The sequence below is a fragment of the Barbus barbus genome, assembly GCF_936440315.1.
Source record: "Barbus barbus genome assembly, chromosome: 9".
Classification (NCBI taxonomy): Eukaryota; Metazoa; Chordata; class Actinopteri; order Cypriniformes; family Cyprinidae; genus Barbus; species Barbus barbus.
The window spans coordinates 2022499-2042135 of record NC_136737.1 but is presented as its reverse complement, the minus strand read 5'-3'; the positions used below and the strand labels follow the sequence as shown (position 1 = coordinate 2042135).

The following is a 19637-nucleotide window of genomic DNA, read 5'->3' as shown; positions in this document are numbered from 1 at the left end:
CCTCTTTCCTGCAGAGTTTAGCTCTAACCCTAATCAAACACGTCTGAGCTGCTAATCAATGTCTTCAGGATCATTAGAAAATCACAGGTAGGTGTGTTTGATCAGGGTTGGAGTTAAACTCTGCAGGAAAGTAGATCTCGTGAGCCAGATTTGAGGATCTCTGTCCTATAGCATATATGTTATTAAAAACAGAAACTCATTAAATGACTATTTATATTTTTTAAAAAATTTTGATGACGTTTCTGCTACACTGTGTGATGGCAGTGAGATGGGAGAGAGAGCGCTCAAAACACTTCAGATCGCATACAGGTACATGTCAAAAAATTAGAATATCATGAAAAAGTTAATTTTTCTTGTAACTAATTTCAAAAAGTGAACCTTTCATATATTTTGGATTCATTACATGTAAAGTAAAACATTTCAAAAGTTGTTTTGTTTTAAAGGGCACCTATTATGGAATCTTGAAAATTACCTTTCATGTAGTGTGTAACATAGATCTAAGTGAACAAAAACATCCTGCAAAGTTTTATATATGAAAGGTCACCGTAAAAAAAGTTATTGTCTCTCAAAAGTAGGAGTTGACTCTGAGTCAATTTAATGAATCGTTTTTCAAATGAGTCATTTTCCTTTTCGTTGTGACGTCAAGACGAAAAATGAACAAATTGGCCGCGCCCACTCATTGCACGCGCAGACACCAGGGAATTAGGGAACATTTACATTTAGTCATTTGGCAGACGCTTTTATCCAAAGCGACTTACAATTGGGGAATACAAAAAGCGATTCATCTTGAAGAGGCAGTCAGACAGAGGAAGTGCTCGTAACACCAAGTCTCAGTCATTGTTCAAATAAGTGCAAGCTAGTAGGTGGAGAGAAAGATAGAGGGAATTTTTTTTTTTTTTTTTTTTTTTTTTTTTGAGTTTAGGATGAAGTCAAGTACTGCCGAAAGAGATGAGTTTTCAGTTGTTGCTTGAAGGTTGCCAGGGATCCGGCGTTCCGGATAGGGGTGGGAAGATTATTCCACCAGCCAGGAATGGTGACCGAGAATGTTCTGGAGAGTGATTTTGAGCCTCTCTGTGATGGTACCACAAGGCGTCGCTCACTAGCAGATCTCAAACTTCTGGAGGGGAGGTAGGTTCGTAATCGTGAGTGGAAGTAGGAGGGTGCAGAGCCTGTGGTAGATCTGTACGCAAGCATCAGTGACTTGAACTGGATGCGAGCTGCCACTGGTAGCCAGTACAAGGAGATGAAGAGAGGTGTAACATGCGCTCTTTTGGGCTCGTTGAAGATCAGTCGTGCCGCTGCATTCTGAATCATTTGTAGAGGTTTAATTGCGTTTGATGGCAGACCACCCAGAAGAGCATTGCAGTAGTCCAGTCTAGAAACAACCAGGGCCTGGACAAGAAGTTGCGCAGCATGCTCTGTCAGAAAGGGCCTGATCTTTCTGATGTTGTGTAGTGCAAACCTGCAGGAACGAGCAGTCTTTGCAATGTGCTCTTTGAAGGTCAGCTGGTCATCAAAGATTACACCAAGATTTCTGACCGAAGTTGATGGGGTAATCATTGATGAGCCGAACTGAATCGTGAAGTCATGCCGTAGAGTCGGAGTGGCAGGGAAGACCAGAAGTTCTGTCTTTGCCAGGTTGAGCTGTAGGTGATGTTCTTTCATCCATGCCGAGATGTCCGCCAGGCAGCCTGAGATCCGTGCAGCTACCGTTGGGTCATCTGGTTGAAAAGAGAGATAGAGCTGCGTGTCATCGGCGTAGCAGTGATAGGAGAAGCCATGTGCATGTATGATGGGACCCAGCGATGTAGTGTACATGGAGAAGAGGAGGGGTCCAAGAACCGATCCCTGAGGAACTCCAGTGATCAGTTGATGTGGTTTGGATACCTCCCCTCCCCAGGTCACCCTGAAGGATCTACCGGTGAGATAGGATTCAAACCAGCGAAGTGGAATTCCAGTGACGCCCAGTGAAGAGAGTGTAGACAGGAGAATCTGATGATTGACAGTGTCAAAAGCAGCAGAGAGATCCAGCAGAATGAGGACTGACGATTTGGAATCAGCCTTTGCAGTTCGCAGGGCTTCAGTGACTGAGAGTAGCGCAGTCTCTGTTGAATGGCCACTCCTGAAACCTGACTGTTTAGCATCCAGCTTGTTGTACTGTGAAAGAAACCGCGAGAGCTGGTTGAAGACAGCTCGTTCGAGTGTTTTCCCTATGAATGGAAGGAGAGAGACAGGTCTGTAGTTATCTAAAAGAGAAGCATTTAATGTAGGTTTTTTGATCAGTGGGGTTACCCGAGCCTGCTTGAATGCTGTGGGGAAGATGCCTGTGAGGAGAGATGTGTTGATAATGTGTGTGAGTGCCGGTCAGAGTGTGGGAGAGATTGTTTGGAGAAGATGTGAGGGGATCGGGTCGAGAGGACATGTTGTAGGATGGCTGGAGAGGAGAAGTTTGGATACTTCTGCCTCGGTGAGGGGACAGAAGGAGAAGATGGGAGCTAGAGCGGTGGATGTGGTTGATCGGAGGTCCTGCGGAGTTGAGAACTGGTTGCTGATTGTTCTAGTTTTGTCTGTGAAAAAAGAGGCAAAGTCATCAGCGGTTATCAAAGTGGTGGGAGGTGGAGGAGGGGGACAGAGGAGAGAATTAAATGTTCTGAAGAGATTACGCATGTCTGGAGCGCTGGTGATCTTGTTGTGGAAATGTGAGGATTTGGCAGTGTGGACTTCAGTAGAGAAAGATGAAAGCAAAGACTGATACCTACTCAGGTCCGACGGATCGTTTGATTTGCGCCATTTTCTCTCTGCCGCTCTGAGTTTGGTCCGATTCTCTCAGAGAACATCGGATAACCAGGGGTTAGAAGGAGCAGCCCGTGCTGGCCTAGAGGAGAGAGGACAGATGTCGTCTAGACAAGAGGTTAAGGTAGAGCATAAAGTGTCAGTGGCTGCATTTACATCCAGAGAAGAGAAATGGGTAGGCGAGGGAAGAGAGGAGGATACTACAGAGGAAAGAAGGGAGGGGGAAAGGGAGCGTAGGTTGCGTCTGAAAGTAACCGGTAAGGGAGATGGTGGCACCTGAGTTGCAAAATGTAACGTAAATGTAATGAAGAAATGGTCAGAGATGTGGAGTGGTTGTACCAGAATGTTATCTGTAGAACAATTGCGTGTATAAATTAAGTCGAGTTGGTTACCAGATTTGTGCGTGCTAGTAGTGGTGAGGCGTTTGAGATCAAATGAAGCTAGGAGTGACTGGAAGTCTGTAGCATAAGGCTTGTCTAGGTGAATGTTGAAATCGCCGAAGACTAAGAGTCGAGTGCCATCCTCCATGAAAGACGACAGCAGTCCGTCCAGCTCGTCTAGGAAGGTTGGTGGTATTTGGTCCGGCGGACGATAGATTACCACAATCTGGAGTCTTATAGGAGCTGTCACAGTAACAGCATGCGATTCAAATGAGTTGAGATTGCCTAGGGGAGAGTGGGTAGAGTATTTCCAATTGTTAGAAATGAGCAAGCCAGTGCCCCCACCCCGGCCAACTTGCCTAGGGGTGTGAGAGAAAGAGAAATTGTGAGAGAGAGCAGCTGGGGTTGCCGTGTCTTCTGGACGGATCCAGGTCTCAGTCGGTTTTGTTGACAGCTGACTGGCAATTCCAAAGACCTACAGAGAAAGAAAGAGGTGCAGTGGAGGATGTAGAGATAGTGCGCAGGTTAGCAGGGTTACGTGACCTTCTGCATGTATTTTTAGAGCGAGGTAGAGAGAGAACCGGAATGGTTTGGAAACACATGATAGAGGATAGGAAAGCGTGAGGGAAGATATAAAGGATACTTAAGTGTGTGTGCTCGGTGTCGTTGCTCGGTCAAAGTCGCGCAGGAAAAAGTCGTCTGTCTTTACACTCGTTGGTCTTCACACGAGGAGGCTTCCGCGTCAGCGCTCTGACATCAACTAAATACAGTCTAAGAAACTAGAGTGAAAACAGCTGTTGCCGGCTTCTGATCAGCCCAGCCAATGAGGTTAAAGGACTGCTAAATAGCTCAAGACGAAACTAACACTTTACACAAACACAAAGGCTCGTTCACAGCTGAGGCGCAAATTATTCTAATTTCCAGTAAGTGCAATTAACAGAGAGAACAACGAAAATGCAGAGTAGAAATAGGTAGGAAACGAACTATTCCTTCCTAGTAGCAAGTAAATTATTTAAACAACTGAACTGCAACCAAGTTATTCAAAACACTTACGCATGTTGTAGTCCGTCTCTTCTGGTGACTAATCGGCTTTCCCCGGGAAAACATCATGTCGACAACAAGACGCTGTGTTCTAAAGTGCGAAGCAAAAGCGACCTTTTTTTCACTGCCCAGTGACGAGAATGTGAACGGGAACGGGCGTTCCGTTTCCGACCATCTCTGCACAGAGTATACCAATCACAACTGACTGGGTCATCTGACCAATCACCGCAGATTAGCGTCATGCAAAGGAGGGGTTTGGAAAATTCAAACACTTGGGAGAGCTTCACAAGGAGTGGACTGAAGCTGGAGTCAGTGCATCAAGAGACATCAAGTGCGAAAAAATATTTAGCGCTTTTAAAGTATTTACGATATATAAAGTATTTACGATTTTAAAGTATATACGATATATATATACGATATTGACGATATAGAAATTTCTCATATGTCGACAAAATCTTTTTCTGTTTAACTCTAGCGCATAAATTCCATATTGATACTTCAAATGTTGCACAAATTTGTTTGGAAACACTTTGTTGAGAAAAGGGGCTTTAACACAAATAAATATGGAGTCACATGACAGAATTAGCCTATAGGCAGCGTCCATGATCATGGTATTTCTCACGTTAAAGCACCGTTTCCCTGTAGTTCAAAAGTGCATTAAATCAATATTTTTGGCTGACTGTATTTCATTATGACATGAACAGGCTGTGTTGTGGAGGCTATGCTTAACTGCTGGCAACATCGCTTTTGTTTTTTTCCTTGTAAAAGTGGAAACAACCTACTCCTTCATTTGTGGTCATATAAGAGTAAGACATTATTCAAAACTATTCAAAATATTTACTTTATTTGTGTACATTCACAATAAAAAAACAAAACGTACTTTTGTGAAATAAAGGAAAACTGCTGCTTTCTCAAGTGTGCATCACAAAAATGAACCAAAATTCTGCATATAGGCTGCTAATTGTTGAAGTTTTTTTCTTTCATTTTGTTAAATCATTAATTATTTAGAAAAATATATTTTGCATATGGGCCAAATTTAGGTATTTGTAATGGGTCAAGCCACCTATCAATTTAAATTTTATTTAATTGTAATTTAAAATAATCTTGTCGGTTAACGGTTGATATGGCTTAACGACCGTCGGTTAGGAGAAATAAAATAACCAGAATGAACATTCATATTTCCTATAAATGTTAATCAGAAAAATTATAATACAACTGCAACTGTTTATTATTATTGCTTGATTATCAACAGTGGCCTATCTATCTTGTCTATAACAAAGTACACAAAAAAAAACAAAAAAAATCATGACACTTAAAAATTATGTAGGCCTACACAATTTAATATAGGCTTTTTTTTTTTTTTTTTTTTCAAATGGATGAAGAACAGCTAGCCTAGCCTATAATTACGCAATAGGATAAATTATGTATGGAAACAGCTCTAGGGCAACATTTTTTTGCGATACACCAAAACTTATGCGACAATTAGTTTTTTTAGGGATGACGTCATGACACACCATTTTATCGGTAAAAGGCCAGTTGGATGGAAACAGGCTGTAGACAGCAAATTTCGCAAAGTTTGTTTTAACGCATATCTCTTTGTCGATAACAAAACAGCGCAAAATCTGGATGGAAACGTGATTAATGTCAGAAGCATCTTACCTGGGCTGTGGAGAAAAAGAACTGGGCTGTTGCTCAGTGGTCCAAAGTCCTCTTTTCAGATTAAAGTAAATTTTACATTTCATTTGGAAATCAAGGTCCCAGAGTCTGGAGGAAGAGTTTAGAGGCACAGAATCCATGTTGCTTGAAGTCCAGTGTGAAGTTTCCACAGTCAGTGATGATTTGGGCTGCCATGTCATCTGCTGGTGTTGGTCCACTGTGTTTTCTGAAGTCCACAGTCAACACAGCCTTCTAACAGGAAATTTTAGTGCACTTCATGCTTCCTTCTGCTGTCAAGCTTTATGGAGATGCTGATTTCATTTTCCAGCAGGACTTGGCACCTGCCCACACTGCCAAAGCTACCAAAAGCTGGTTCAATGACCGTGGTGTTACTGTGCTTGATTGGCCAGCAAACTCACCTGACCTGAACCCCATAGAGAATCTATGGTGTATTGTCAAGAGCAAGATGAGAAACACCAGACCCAACAATGCAGATGACCTGAACGCCGCTATCAAAGCAACCTGGGCTTCCATTACACCTGAGCTGTGCCACAGGCTGATCACCTCCATGCCACGCCGCATTGATGCAGTAATTCATGCAAAAGGAGGCCCAACCAAGTATTGAGTGCATAGAAATGAACATACTTTTCAGAAGCCTGACATTTCTGTTTAAAATATACTTTTTTTTTATTGATCTTATGTAATATTCTAATTTTCTGAGACATTGAACTTTGGGTTTTCATTATCTGTAAGCCATAATCATCAAAATTTCAAGAAATAAAGGCTTGAAATATTTCACTGTGTGTAATGAATCTATATAATATATATGGGTTTCACTTTCTGAAATGAGTGACAAAAAATATTGAACTTTCTCACCTGTATGTGTGCTCTTTGGAGCTAATGTTACGGGACGTGGTTGTAGATACAGCATGAAGACGAATGAGTAGATGAAAAGAGTTTTAATAGGCATCAACACACATATTCCAATTAAACAACATCAAACTGAGACAAAGAACATAACGAAACTGAAGGCTTATAAAAGACCGGGGAACCAAGGAGCAAACTAAATGATTACTCAAACACAGGTGATAAGACTAAATGATAATTAGACAATGAACTAATGAGAACAGGAACAGAACCAAATGACGGAAAAAACGTCAAAAAACAGAACTAAACAGAACCATACACGTAACAGCTAAAGCCTTGATGGAGCTGTTTAAAGTAGTCATGTGATCATAAATTAATCGGTGCAGATGTATTTCAATATGCGTGACCTTCTATGTTAAATAATCATAAATGCTAGTTTATGCTGTTTGATTATGGCCTCGAAGTTCTTATTTGGAAGCTGTTAGCCCCGGCTGACCCGTTCAGTCCTTGCGTCCGCAGTGGAAATGTGTCTAATAATTTCTGACTGGTATTTAACTGAACAAATCAAACAAACATATGTCCGGCCATGGTTGTGTCATTTTATGTTTGAAGCACAGTGGTGACAGCGAGGTCATGACCCTTTACACAAACTGTGATGATGCGTTTCCAAAGTTATTAGCATCATAAAACTTTTTTTTTTATATTTTCATTTCAAGAAAAACAAAATAATTTTTAACACTGCACTTTGTTACCTTGGCAATAAATGACAGAAAACTAGTGAACGCTGTTGTGTGAGTGTTTCTAATACACCAGCCGAGGGAGTGATGTCAAATCAGACATTTTTCTCTGTTCTGACCAATGCAGTCAATGTTGACTTTTTTTTTTCTTTTTTTTTCTCTCTCTATTTTGTAAAGTCACTGAAATACTATCATGGATTTTTCTCCTTGCAATTGTGGAAAATGAAAATGCAAAACTTGCATTTGTTGTAGTTTGCGTCACCAATATAGAACTTTACCCAACTATACTGTGAAAAGGGTCCATTCAGGCCAAAATCCTGTAGTGCATATTATATTTTCTTCAGTCTAGAACATGTACTTGTGTGACAAGCTGTGTTATGAAGAAGAATAACATATTTTTTTAATAGACTTTCAGACTGCAGTATCACTGAAGAAGGTTATAAAGCTCTGGCTTCAGCTCTGAGATCAAACCCTTCACACCTGATAGAGCTGGATCTCACAGGAAATGATCCTGGACAATCAGGAGTGAAGCAGCTCAGTGATTTACTACAGGATGGACTCTGTTCATTAAAGACCATCAGGTGAAAAAAACCTTCAAATATTTCAAAATGAACCACAGATGTGAAATCAGCTGTATGAAAATGGATAGAAGGGTCAAATGCAGCGTTGTTGAATAGGACATGAACTGGAATTAAATAGCAGTTCAGAGAAATTCAACAGACACACAACAGAATTAGTGGCAAAAATAATGTAAAAATATAAATGATCTGAAATCCTTATCTGCTTCCTGTAGGTTTCTGAAAAGTCCTGCTGCAGAGGAAGCGTGTGAGTATCTCACTGGAGTTCTGGGTAAAAGTCCATTACTACTGAAGGAACTGGATCTGAGTGAAGATAAATTAGGAGATCTGGATTGGGAGAAACTCTCTGCTCTTTTGATGGACTCTCACAGCAAACTGGTGAAAATAATGTGAGTGAATTTATTCCATTTAACTCCATTCTTTCAGCATCTCTTCTATCGCATCGCTGCTCACAATCAAACTCCCTCCTCCATCCCCAGCTCCACCCAACTGAACCTGGAATCTAATCTGACTTTTGTTTCTTTTCATATACACTTCACTACATTGCAAATATTATCTACCGTGTATTTGTATTTTCTACAATCATGTAAATTGTGAATTGTAATTACGTAGGCATATACTGGATCTGTTCTGTACCCCTGCTCTCCCCGCTCTGTTCAAGCATGGCTGCATGGACAGGCGTGTGGAGTTTTGCCCAGAACAGAACCATACCACCAACACTAACTGTATGCAATATAATTGTAATAAATATACTTGACGAAAGTGGTCCTGACTGAAATGCTGTTTTTGTGTTCAGGCTGAATAATTGTGAGCTGACAGAGAAAAGCTGTTCAGTTCTAGCTACTGTTCTCTCCTCCAAAAGCATCCTGAAAGAGATGAACCTGAACAACAGTCATCTGCTGGACTCAGGAGTCAAAGAGATCTGTGAGGGACTGAAGAATCCTGTGTGTGAGCTGAAGAGACTGAAGTGAGTGCATTTCACCAGCAGCTACACTCAACACCACAGCGATGAGATCAATATTGCACATTGGCTGATGATGGGAATATTGTATATGACACAGAACGTCTTCATGACCACATCAAACAATAGACTTTTAGACGCGCACTCCACTTCGCCTCAGCACCAGGCGCGAGTCAAATGAGCGTGGAAACACTACTGTGCCAGGTGTCTCTCACTCATACTGGCAACTGAAGCTGCATGCTCTTTGATCGCCCCCTGGTGGCTGGCTGCAGTACAGGTCATAAACCCCGCTCTCTTCATGTAAACGAATGGGACTTGAGTCATAACAAAAAAATTTATCACACTTCCAATACAATTTTCCAAAATATAATTTTGGTCATTTAAGGTATTATCACGCTGATATATGTTCAATTGTTCGTTTTTGTGGTAAGTTTGATTTTAGCTAGTAATTTGATGCTATAAAAACGGGGCGTGTCGTTATGGTTGTTTGGGTCCACGGGAGTTTGGTTCCGTGGCTCCACCCCACGACTCTACTGTGCAGACTCTGGCTCCAAACGAATCTCTACTGCGCAGACTCGGGCTCCAAATGACGTCATTTACTCATGAAGGCAGCAGCCATACTGAGATGTTTTGGCTTCACTTTTGTATAGTGGAAGGAAGCGGAGACGCTTTTTTTTGCAGTCTATGTACTGTGCTCGCAGTGTGTACTCTTCAATTGCATTGCAATTTCCATATCAAAGCATGAAAGAAACTACGAGCATACAATGTGTAGTTCCAGTTGAAGTCAAAAGTTTAAAAGTCAAAGTCGTTTTTTTTTTTTAAAGTCGTGACGTATTGTCAAGTATGGTGACCCATACTCGAAATTGGTGCTCTGCGTTTAACCCATCCAAGTGCACATACACAGCAGTGAGTAGTGAACAAATGCACACACACACACACACACACACACACACACACACCGTGAACACACACCCGGAGCAGTGGGCAGCCATGCTGCAGCGCCCGGGGAGCAATTGGGGGTTCGGTGCCTTGCTCAAGGGCACCTCAGTCGTGGTATTGAGGGTGGAGAGAGCGCTGGACATTCACTCCCCCCACCTACAATCCCTGCCGGCCGGGGACTCGAACCCGCAACCTTTCGATTACGACTTGTGCACTTGTGAATGCAGACGAGAGAGAGTAGAGCTGGGGGCGGGGCTGGGGTGCGAATGAAGACATTTTATTGGTCAATTTCGGACAATGAACACCGCCAGCAATCGTAACTTGCCATGTAGAAATATGTTTTTTTATGCATATGTATGAGTTATTTGTAAACTATTTTCACAGAATATCCTTAGCTTTTACAGGATTGTAAGACACTGCATTCATCTTGTCATTCGGGTATTATCTGGTAGACAATAATGCAACAACTTTCATATGTATATCAAATATGTATATACAATAGCTGTTGAGAAACAGAGTTACGACATGCTTTGATCTAGTGTCATTTTGGAGAATATCCGCTGGACGCAAGTGTGAACGCTCTTCTATGTCAGACGCACCACACGGATATGCTGTTTTCCTTCAAATCAAAGCGTAAATACATGTAAAAGACGTATCTGTGCGGCACGGTGAATTGTTGAATAAATTCATTATTTTTGTTTTTTTGCATATGCATACAAAAGTATTCTCGTCGCTTCATAAAATTAAAATTGAACCACTGATGGCAGATGGACCATTGTGATGATGTCTTTCATACTTTTCTGGGTCTTGACAGTGAAAATTGTTTGGCAGTCAATGGGACAGTCACAAGCCTCACGGTTTTCATCCAAAATATCTTAAATTGTGTTCCGAAGACGAACAAAGCTTTTACGGGTTTGGAACGACATGGGGGCAGTGTTAATTTTGACAGGCATTTTTGATTTAGTCTTAGTCTTTATCTTGAGACGAAAATGCTTAATAGTCTGTCACATTTAATTTGTACGGTGGCCGAGAGAGCTCACCGTGCTGCAAATAGATAAAACATCTGCAAATAAAGAAAACAACTTTCGTCAATTTGACAACACACGTGCTGCAAATGCTCACAACACAACCAAACAATGAAACGCACTGTAAAAAAAATATATATATTTGGTTGTGTTGTGAGCTTTTGCAGTGTGTTTCTTTATTTGTTTGTGTTGTGAGCATTTGCACCACCTGCTGTCAAACTGATGAAGATGTTTTCTTGATTTGCTGGTGCTTTTTCTATTTGCATGTGTTTTCTGAAGTTGCAGCGCGTTGAGCTCTCTCGGCCACCGTACATTTGAGTCTTTCATTAGTTTTAGTCTAGTTTTAGTTGATAAAGTCATTGCATTTTTGTCAACTTTTAGTCATTACTTTCAGTCAAACTGCAGTTACCAACATTCATTTTGGTAGCTATTTTATATGTAGTCTTCAAACAAAAATAGGCATTAATTCTTCTCTCTTTAAACCAAATCAATTCATCTTATGAGAAATTTGAATCAAGGATTAAATTTGTAAAAACTTCAATAAATGATGACAATTTTCATTTTTGGGTGAACTATGCCTTTAACAGTAGTGAAAAGGGATCAACTAATAAAAAATATAGTTGTTCATATATAATATATTAATTTATAATTTTTGAAAAAGAAGCAGAATAAGACAATAAGACAAATACGAAAGAGAAACAAATTAAACTCATTTTTCAGATACAATAGGTTTACTTCTTTTGTTGGTTAACATTAATGACACAGATAGGTAGGAATGCTGTTCCTTTAAGACGGAAGGCATGCATGTTATACTAACACACGTTCAGTTTTCACCCACCTGTTTACGTTCACTTAAGCCATAACCGACTGTAGTTACGTGAGATACTCTACACGATAGACATTTGGACTGCTGTGTGTATTTGAGCACTGAGATCTGATCACACTCTGTATATGAGAACTGAAGAAGTGGAGCATGCGCGAGAGAGAGCAATGCTATCAGTGTGATTCTGCCTATCCTGCCTTCATAACTTTTAATTAAACGACAATGAATTGTGACTCTCGGGAAAAACGGGACGTCTGGTCGCCTTATCCCTAACCCTTCGGGTGCAGCCTGTCTGTCCACTGCGGCTGCCATGATACTGAGACTAGATATGAGAACGCCCCTCATCCGATTGCAATCCAATAACATTTTGAAAGACAAGACCGTTAACAGCCTATATAGGATGTATTTTGAATGTCCGGTAGTCCTCAAATAACATCATAGTCCCGTATATAGTCCCCATTATAGTAGATTGTGTCATAGTTTTTATCATCAGACATTATTTTTAGCTCGTTGACGTCTCGTCTTAGTCACAGAAAAAAAAAAGTTTGTTAACGTAGTCATCTTTGTTAACGAAATTAACACTGCATGGGGTTAAGTGATTAATGACAACATTTACATTTTGGGGTGGAGTAACCCTTTAATACGTTCTCATACTCCTTGGCAGTCAAATGTGACCAAACGCCGATCCTCCCTATACGCAAAATACGCAAGATGCGTAGGGCTCCCGAAACACCAGGGGGCCCCCTTGCTCTCAAAGATGATTTAATTTTATTTTATTTTCTGAATTTGGCCAGCGGTTATGAAAACATGAATGATTATTTCTTTTAATGTGGTGCGCTGTTGCCCTTTCTACGTAAAAATCAGTAAAATAATATAATGTGAATATAACCCCCCCAACCACACACAGTTTAGTGTAGGGCCCCCAGAAGTCTAGGACTGCCACTGACCTTAAGTGTAACTTTTAACCAATAAAATAACTGTACTGCATTTCAGCTCAGTTCTGTTCAGTTATATAGAAAATGTTTTTAAATTCCAGTGCACAGAGGCAAATTAGAGGCATTTGGTGGCCAGAAAGATAATATTCATATGTAATGCCATGGTTTAACCATTAAATGCCCTTATGGTTCTTTTAATAAATGCATTTATTTAGCTCTACTAGTTGCTCAAAACAGTATTGCCGGTCATAACTACTTAATTTTAGGTTTTGCTTTTTAATGTACATTTAGACATTATCAAACACTCCATTGTAATAAGTTTTTTTTTTTTTTTAAATGTTGCATTTAAATAGGTTCATTACTGCCAAGCAAATAAGGAATTTAACCCAATAAAGAAGTTTAAATTATATAATATATAAAAAAAATTATAATAAAAGCAACAGAGTTACAGCGATATTACTTGGCAGTATGCAGTAGGATATACATATGAAAGAAGTTGCATTATTGCAGTGGTTCTCAATTCCAGTCCTGGCGGCCCCCTGCTCTGCACATTTTGCATGTCTCCCTGACTTGACACACCTGACTGAAATCATCAGCTCGTTAGGAGAGAGATACATGAACTGAACTAATGAGCTGATGATCTCAATCAGGTGCGTTAAGTCAGGGAGACATGCAAAATGTGCAGATAACTGATACATATGCATAAAAACATATTTCTTTCTACACGGCAAGCCGCGATGGCTGGCGTTGTTCATTGGTCAGAAATGGACCAATAAAATGTCTTCATTCACACCCCAGCCCCGCCCCCAGCTCTTCTCTCATGTCTGCATTCACAAGTGCACAAGTGAGTTTTGCAACAGGAATACCGCAAAAGGAGTAGAAAAAGTCAAAGCGCCAGGATTTGAAGTTGTACTGCCAGATCTGAGAGGTTGTAAGTGCTGACTTAACGTTGTACAGTGAAACTGAAGTAAAGTGCAAAAGTAAATGTCGTACACATTTGTGTCATTTTCTTTGTGAATGTCATTCTACACATTTGTAGCTATTAATTTGCAACTTTGACTTCAAAACACGGGTGTTTGATCATTGTCCGTGTGTGCAAATCAAAACATTCAGCTTTTCACATTAGAGCTGTGTGTAAATTTCAACTTACAAATATGAATATTAATATGACAAGTTCTCACCTTCAGATCAACAAGCTCTCGAGTTTAGCTTCTGATTTACCTTCATAAAAATCAATCAGCAGTGATACTGGCCTTCAGTCATAAAAAAGATGCCATTATACAAATATAAAAATATACTGTCTTTGTTGTTTCTACATTCATTTGAAGATTGAATGTGAAATTATTGCATTGTAAATTATTATTTTTTTAAATCATGATTAATCATGATATACTGTGTACCACCGCATTTGCGTGTACACTTGAAGCGTGCGTGCTACAAGAACATTATAATGTGTGACAGGACAGGATAGTTCTTTTTCTGAGGTGAGAGACTTTTAATTTCTTTAGTTACGAAAATAACAATAGAATAATGACACTGACATCAAGCCTGACAACATCTCATCTGACCGCAGCTACTGAATCTGATCAAAATAAGTCTCGCATCAGAAAAAAATTCGGAAGTACGATTTTTGTTGTTGCTGTTGTTTCTTTGACTGTTCACCCCACAACCTACCCAAAACGGTTTTTATTTTTGTTTTTTCTTGTTTTATTGTTTGTAGGCTCTCAAACTGCAGTATCACTGAAGAAGGTTATAAAGCTCTGGCTTCAGCTCTGAGATCAAACCCTTCACACCTGATAGAGCTGGATCTCACAGGAAATGATCCTGGACAATCAGGAGTGAAGCAGCTCAGTGATTTACTACAGGATCCAAACTGTCAACTGAAGACACTGCGGTGAGACGTCATGAAATAATACAAAATAAATGATACGCATGTCAATTATTGATATTATACATAAATTATTATTATATTATATTTCACTAATTCAGTAAGATAAAGATGCTGCAGCTGCTGTTGTTTTGATGATAAATGTCACCACAGTTTAGTTGTGTTAAAAGTTACAGGTTAATCAGATATTTTGGGTCACTAGATGTGCTGATATTCAGTATTTTGATGCCTCAATAATTAACATTTATGATTGTGGTATTGTGGACATTTCTTATGAAAAAATATTCAGTGCAACTTATTATCCTGATTGTTTAAATGTTACTGAATGCACTGTACATTAATGTCCATCAAGCTCAGATTTACAAAACTGTAGATTTACTACAGCAGATCTATAACAGGCCACAAACATGTGATGTGTGTCAGGATAATTCAGCACACACACACACACACACGTCTGAACCTGCAGTTCCTCTCATAATGAGCAGAATTACTGTTGCATCAACACAGACATCAGTTAATAAAAGTATCCAGAGATGATCTAAACCCAGATCATGTTCCTGTTAGTGGATCAGCAATCCAGTGTTTGGTGAATTCTGCTACATAATAATAGGAAGAGCCAGCATCAAAAGATCAACAAAATATATCGCAATGAATGCTTAGCTGTCACAAGCTAGTTATCCCTTTGCTAACTTTTCAAATCTCCTGCTTAAAGGAACACTCCCCTTTTTTATTGATATTATGCAGCGCGTGAAAGCAGTCCCCGGCTATATCATAACTAGTTACCTAGCTGGGGACTACTTTCAGGTGCTGCATAATATCATTGCGCCTGCTGCAGCAAAGTTCCTTGATTATTACGCTGGAACGAGAGTATAATTCCTAGCCATATATGCCTAGAAAATCGCAACTTTTCATTTTCCATCGGTCTTAGTGCATGATGTAACAACAGGAGAGTCAAGCTTTAAAAAGGAAAATTATTGAAACTCTTTGGTCATTTGAGCGAGATGCTAATGGTGTAATCTGATTCAATGATCTATGCTAAGTTAAGCTAAAAGTGCTACCGCCAGACCCGGAGATTGGCTGAATGGATTCAAAAACGGTAAAACTTAACTGTTTAACTCTTGGGGAGTTGTAAAATGAGCCTATTTCCAAAAAAGTGGAGTGTTCCTTTAAAGCCAGAAATATATTTGAGCATTTTTGAGAATTTTGAGAATCGTGATCTAGTGAGCTTTTGCCCATGAGTTTCTTTTAAAGAATTTACTTTTGACTTTTGTCTTTCTTAAAAAAAAATATTTGTATATTTAAATGTTCAACTGTTAAAACTTGAACCTAAAGCTTTTCGTTACAAACAATGTTTGATAATCTTTAAATGTTTTGTGATGCAATGCACATTGAATTGAATCCTGCTTCATCTTCTCTTCTGCAGGTTTGTGGGTCCTGCTGCAGATAAAGCCTGTCAGTATGTGACTGGAATTGTGGGTAAAAACCCGTTACTCCTGAGAGAGCTGAATCTGAGTTTACATAAACTAGGAGACACACGAGTGAATCAGATCGCTGCTCTACTGCAGGATAAACACTGTCAACTCAACACACTGATGTGAGTATCTTACATCATTTCACATGATACATGACTAGTAATGTTACAGTAGTCTGTTTTAATTCTCAACTCAACACACTGATGTGAGTATCTTACATCATTTCACATGTTACATGACTAGTAATGTTACAGTAGTCTGTTTTAATTCTCAACTCAACACACTGAAGTGAGTATCTTACATCATTTCATGTGTCACATGACTAGTAATGTTACAGTAGTCTGTTTTAATTCTCATTTGAGTCCGACCCCACGCTATAAAGCTTGGAAGAGCCAGGATATTTTTTTAATATAACTCTAATTATATTTGTCTGAAAGAAGAAATTCATATACATCAAGGATGGCTTGAGGGTGAGCAAATCATGGGGTAATTTTCATTTTTGGGTGAACTATCCCTTTAAGTGCTCAGGGGTTGGAGAAAATAATGTGAACACATTAGAAATAACCAGTATTTTATTGTGTTTACCATCATTTGCCTTTAATACAGCTTCCAGCCTTCTTAGAATAGATTCATACAACTTTTGAATAGACTTCAGTTCAATTTAGTCTCTATCTTCTGCTGTGACTGCTAAATGTCTACTTGGTCCAGCGCTATGGAGCGAATTTTGTGACAATATTCATCTAACAAATCCAGCGTTTTGCAAATAAACACAATTTGCTTTGCAAAGAAAAACTAATATAACGATAATTATAAAGATAACTATATTAGTGTATTCTAAGTGTATAATGCAGTTGTCATCTTTCACTAAATGCTCAAGCTCTTTAAAGCAGAAATGATTCTGATTGACTGTCAGTGTTTTGATCGTTCATCATTTTTTGTGCGGTTATGGTTATAGTTGTTTTGTGCTATCTGCTATTCTCTTAGATTTAGGATGTACTCACACTAGGAGATCTGATCCTTGCTTGAGCACGATTGACCCCCAAAGTCCAGTTCATTTCACAAGTGTGTCTGCTCTGTACCGTGTCCAGTGCGGTTCGTTTAACCATGCCCTGGTCCGCTTGAAGAGGTGGCTCTGGTGCAGTACACATGTAGTGTGATCACTAACCGCACTGGAGCATGGAACAGTTCATTTACTATTTTTGTATGTGCTATTATCATTATGACAGCAAAAATCTTTATTACTACTTGGATATCACACTTTTCAATTAATTTAATTTTGAGTACATTTAGATTTATAAAAGATGGTTCTCATCTTATTGATGAACAGGTATTGTAGGTTGTGTCAGGGTTTGGCAAGGGAGGGCCCAGACGCAGAATGAGCAGGGGGGTGATATTTATTGACAACACGGTCACAACACAAGAGAGGTGAGGTGGGGACACAGTTCAAACAATGGGTAGCTTGGTCGAGAGCACACAACTGGAACACAGGTTGGTCCGGGTTAAGACAGTTCCAGACTCTACCGCAACAGGGCAGGAGCTCAAGGAAGCAGAGGCTTGACACTTGGCGCAATCGCAGAAGCACCAGAGTCAGCGTACAGGTCAGGAGAGTCAGCAACCAGGAAGTACATCGAGAGTGGGTCAGGGCAGGAACCAACACAACACACACTGCAAGACAAGACAACAAGAAAGACGAACAAGAGCAACAAAACGGGCAAAACAAAATAAGGGAGGAAAAATATCCAATAACTAAATCACTAGAAAAACAAAAGAGAAACAAAAAATATAGAAGAAATAGGAGTTCTAAAGAAGACCTAAACTAACTACAAAAAACAAAAGTGAAAAAAACAAAACTGCAATCTAGCAGGGAACTACTAAACTAGAAAGAAACAAAAAAACTAGAAAAGCCAAAATAAGGCTAGGGAAAAAATATAACGAACTGTATCTTGACTAGCTCAAAAACTATCACAAAGAGAACTACAGGACCAGGATAACCGGCTACGCACAAAACAAACCAGCAAACACGAGAGGGAAAAGAGAGCACAATATAAAGGGAGCAGCACATAAGGATCAGGTGAACACACTCACGCAAACCAGGGCTAAACGAGGGGGCGTGGCAACAAGACACAAGGAGACAGGACAAGGGGAGCACATGGCCAACACAAACAAAGACACAACCATGTGCTCAGGCACAAAATAAACAAAGACACATTAAACAAAGACAGGACAGACAAGACTGTCAGGGCAGGATCCTGACAGGTTGTGAGTAAAGCTGTGAATTCCACCATTATCCTCAGCTGCCTCTGTAATAATCCTCTGATATCTGTCTGTTAGCGAAAGGACAGCCGCACTTGGGCTTTAGTACAAGGCAGCTGTGTCTAGTGTGAGTATGCCCTTAGAACAATTTTTTTATATATATATATATATATATATATATATATATATATATATATATATATATATATATATATATATATATATCTTTATTATTAGCATTATAGTTATCTTTGTCTTGGGGTACACAAACACAGACAGAAAGCTTTTTTTTCCCCACAAAAGCAAGATCACCTTGTTTTAACCTGTTAGCGTTCACCAGAGCGACCTCGCACTGAACGCTCTTTGTTTGCATGTGTCATTGTTTTCTAATAGAATAAATGAAACGGGACAAAGTTAATCTTGTCAAACTATATATCATTCTGAGGGTCTAAGCCTCAAGCATCGACGACAGATCGCTGTTTTTCGATGGAAAGCTTATAAGGAATTAGTGGCACAAATTTGCTACATTTGTGTAAGCAGTACACATCCAAACACGCAGAGTAAAAAAGCCGTACGTACCTTTATCATTGTAATAACGAGCCACAAACGCGTCCACTGCTGAAATCCCAGTTTAGTTAGAGAGGTAAGGGTCCACAGAACAACATACCAGCGAGCACTTTTAGTCCAGCGAAACAATAACGTTGTAATAAGGATGAATATTCCTTTGTTTACGTTTCATTTCTTCAGAGAGTTATTGTTCGCGTCCGTTATGGAATAAATTACGCTCAAAAACAGCGTCTTGGTGGTAAAAAAACAAAACGATGTTACAGCATACGGTTTTACAAACATAATGAGACCGTCCACGGAAAAAAAAGTCTCAGAAAAGCGGAATATAGATTATTTGAATTTGGCGCTCCCTCCTGCCGGCAGTGACGCAACTGTCATCTGAGCGGGGCGTAACTTAGCGATCTGCTTTATCCATAAAAAACTTTTTTTTTTTTTTTCTTCTACATTTTTTATATGTGTGTGTGTGTATTGTGTGGGGAATGTGGCCGTGTCTGCATGATTATAATATGTATGGACGCACATCAGCGTGTTTATTAGCGACTCTATGACGGCTATCATTGTGATTCATTGATCAGCTATTATTGATTATATGGCCCATCTGTATGATCATCATCTGAATGGAAGCACATCAGCGTGTGTTTACTGACTCTATGACCATGTCTGGCAATATCACTTCACGTCTGGCAGTGATATTTATCATTGTAATAACGAATAACGAAGAA

General features: G+C 39.6%; 2 protein-coding genes across 3 annotated transcripts in view; both read left to right on the top strand.

The window, feature by feature from the left end:
* Positions 1-19637, top strand: part of LOC306874478 (NACHT, LRR and PYD domains-containing protein 12-like) — a 47384-nt gene that overhangs the window by 20264 nt on the left and 7483 nt on the right. Inside the window, exons 11-15 of the mRNA XM_079424564.1 lie at positions 7882-8055; positions 8268-8441; positions 8849-9019; positions 14456-14629; positions 16047-16217. Of these exons, the coding sequence (XP_079280690.1) occupies positions 7882-8055; positions 8268-8441; positions 8849-9019; positions 14456-14629; positions 16047-16217 (864 nt within the window). The remainder of the gene's footprint in view (positions 1-7881; positions 8056-8267; positions 8442-8848; positions 9020-14455; positions 14630-16046; positions 16218-19637) is intronic.
* LOC306874479 (NACHT, LRR and PYD domains-containing protein 3-like) overlaps positions 1-19637 on the top strand; it is a 181004-nt gene that overhangs the window by 155825 nt on the left and 5542 nt on the right. The window lies entirely within an intron of this gene.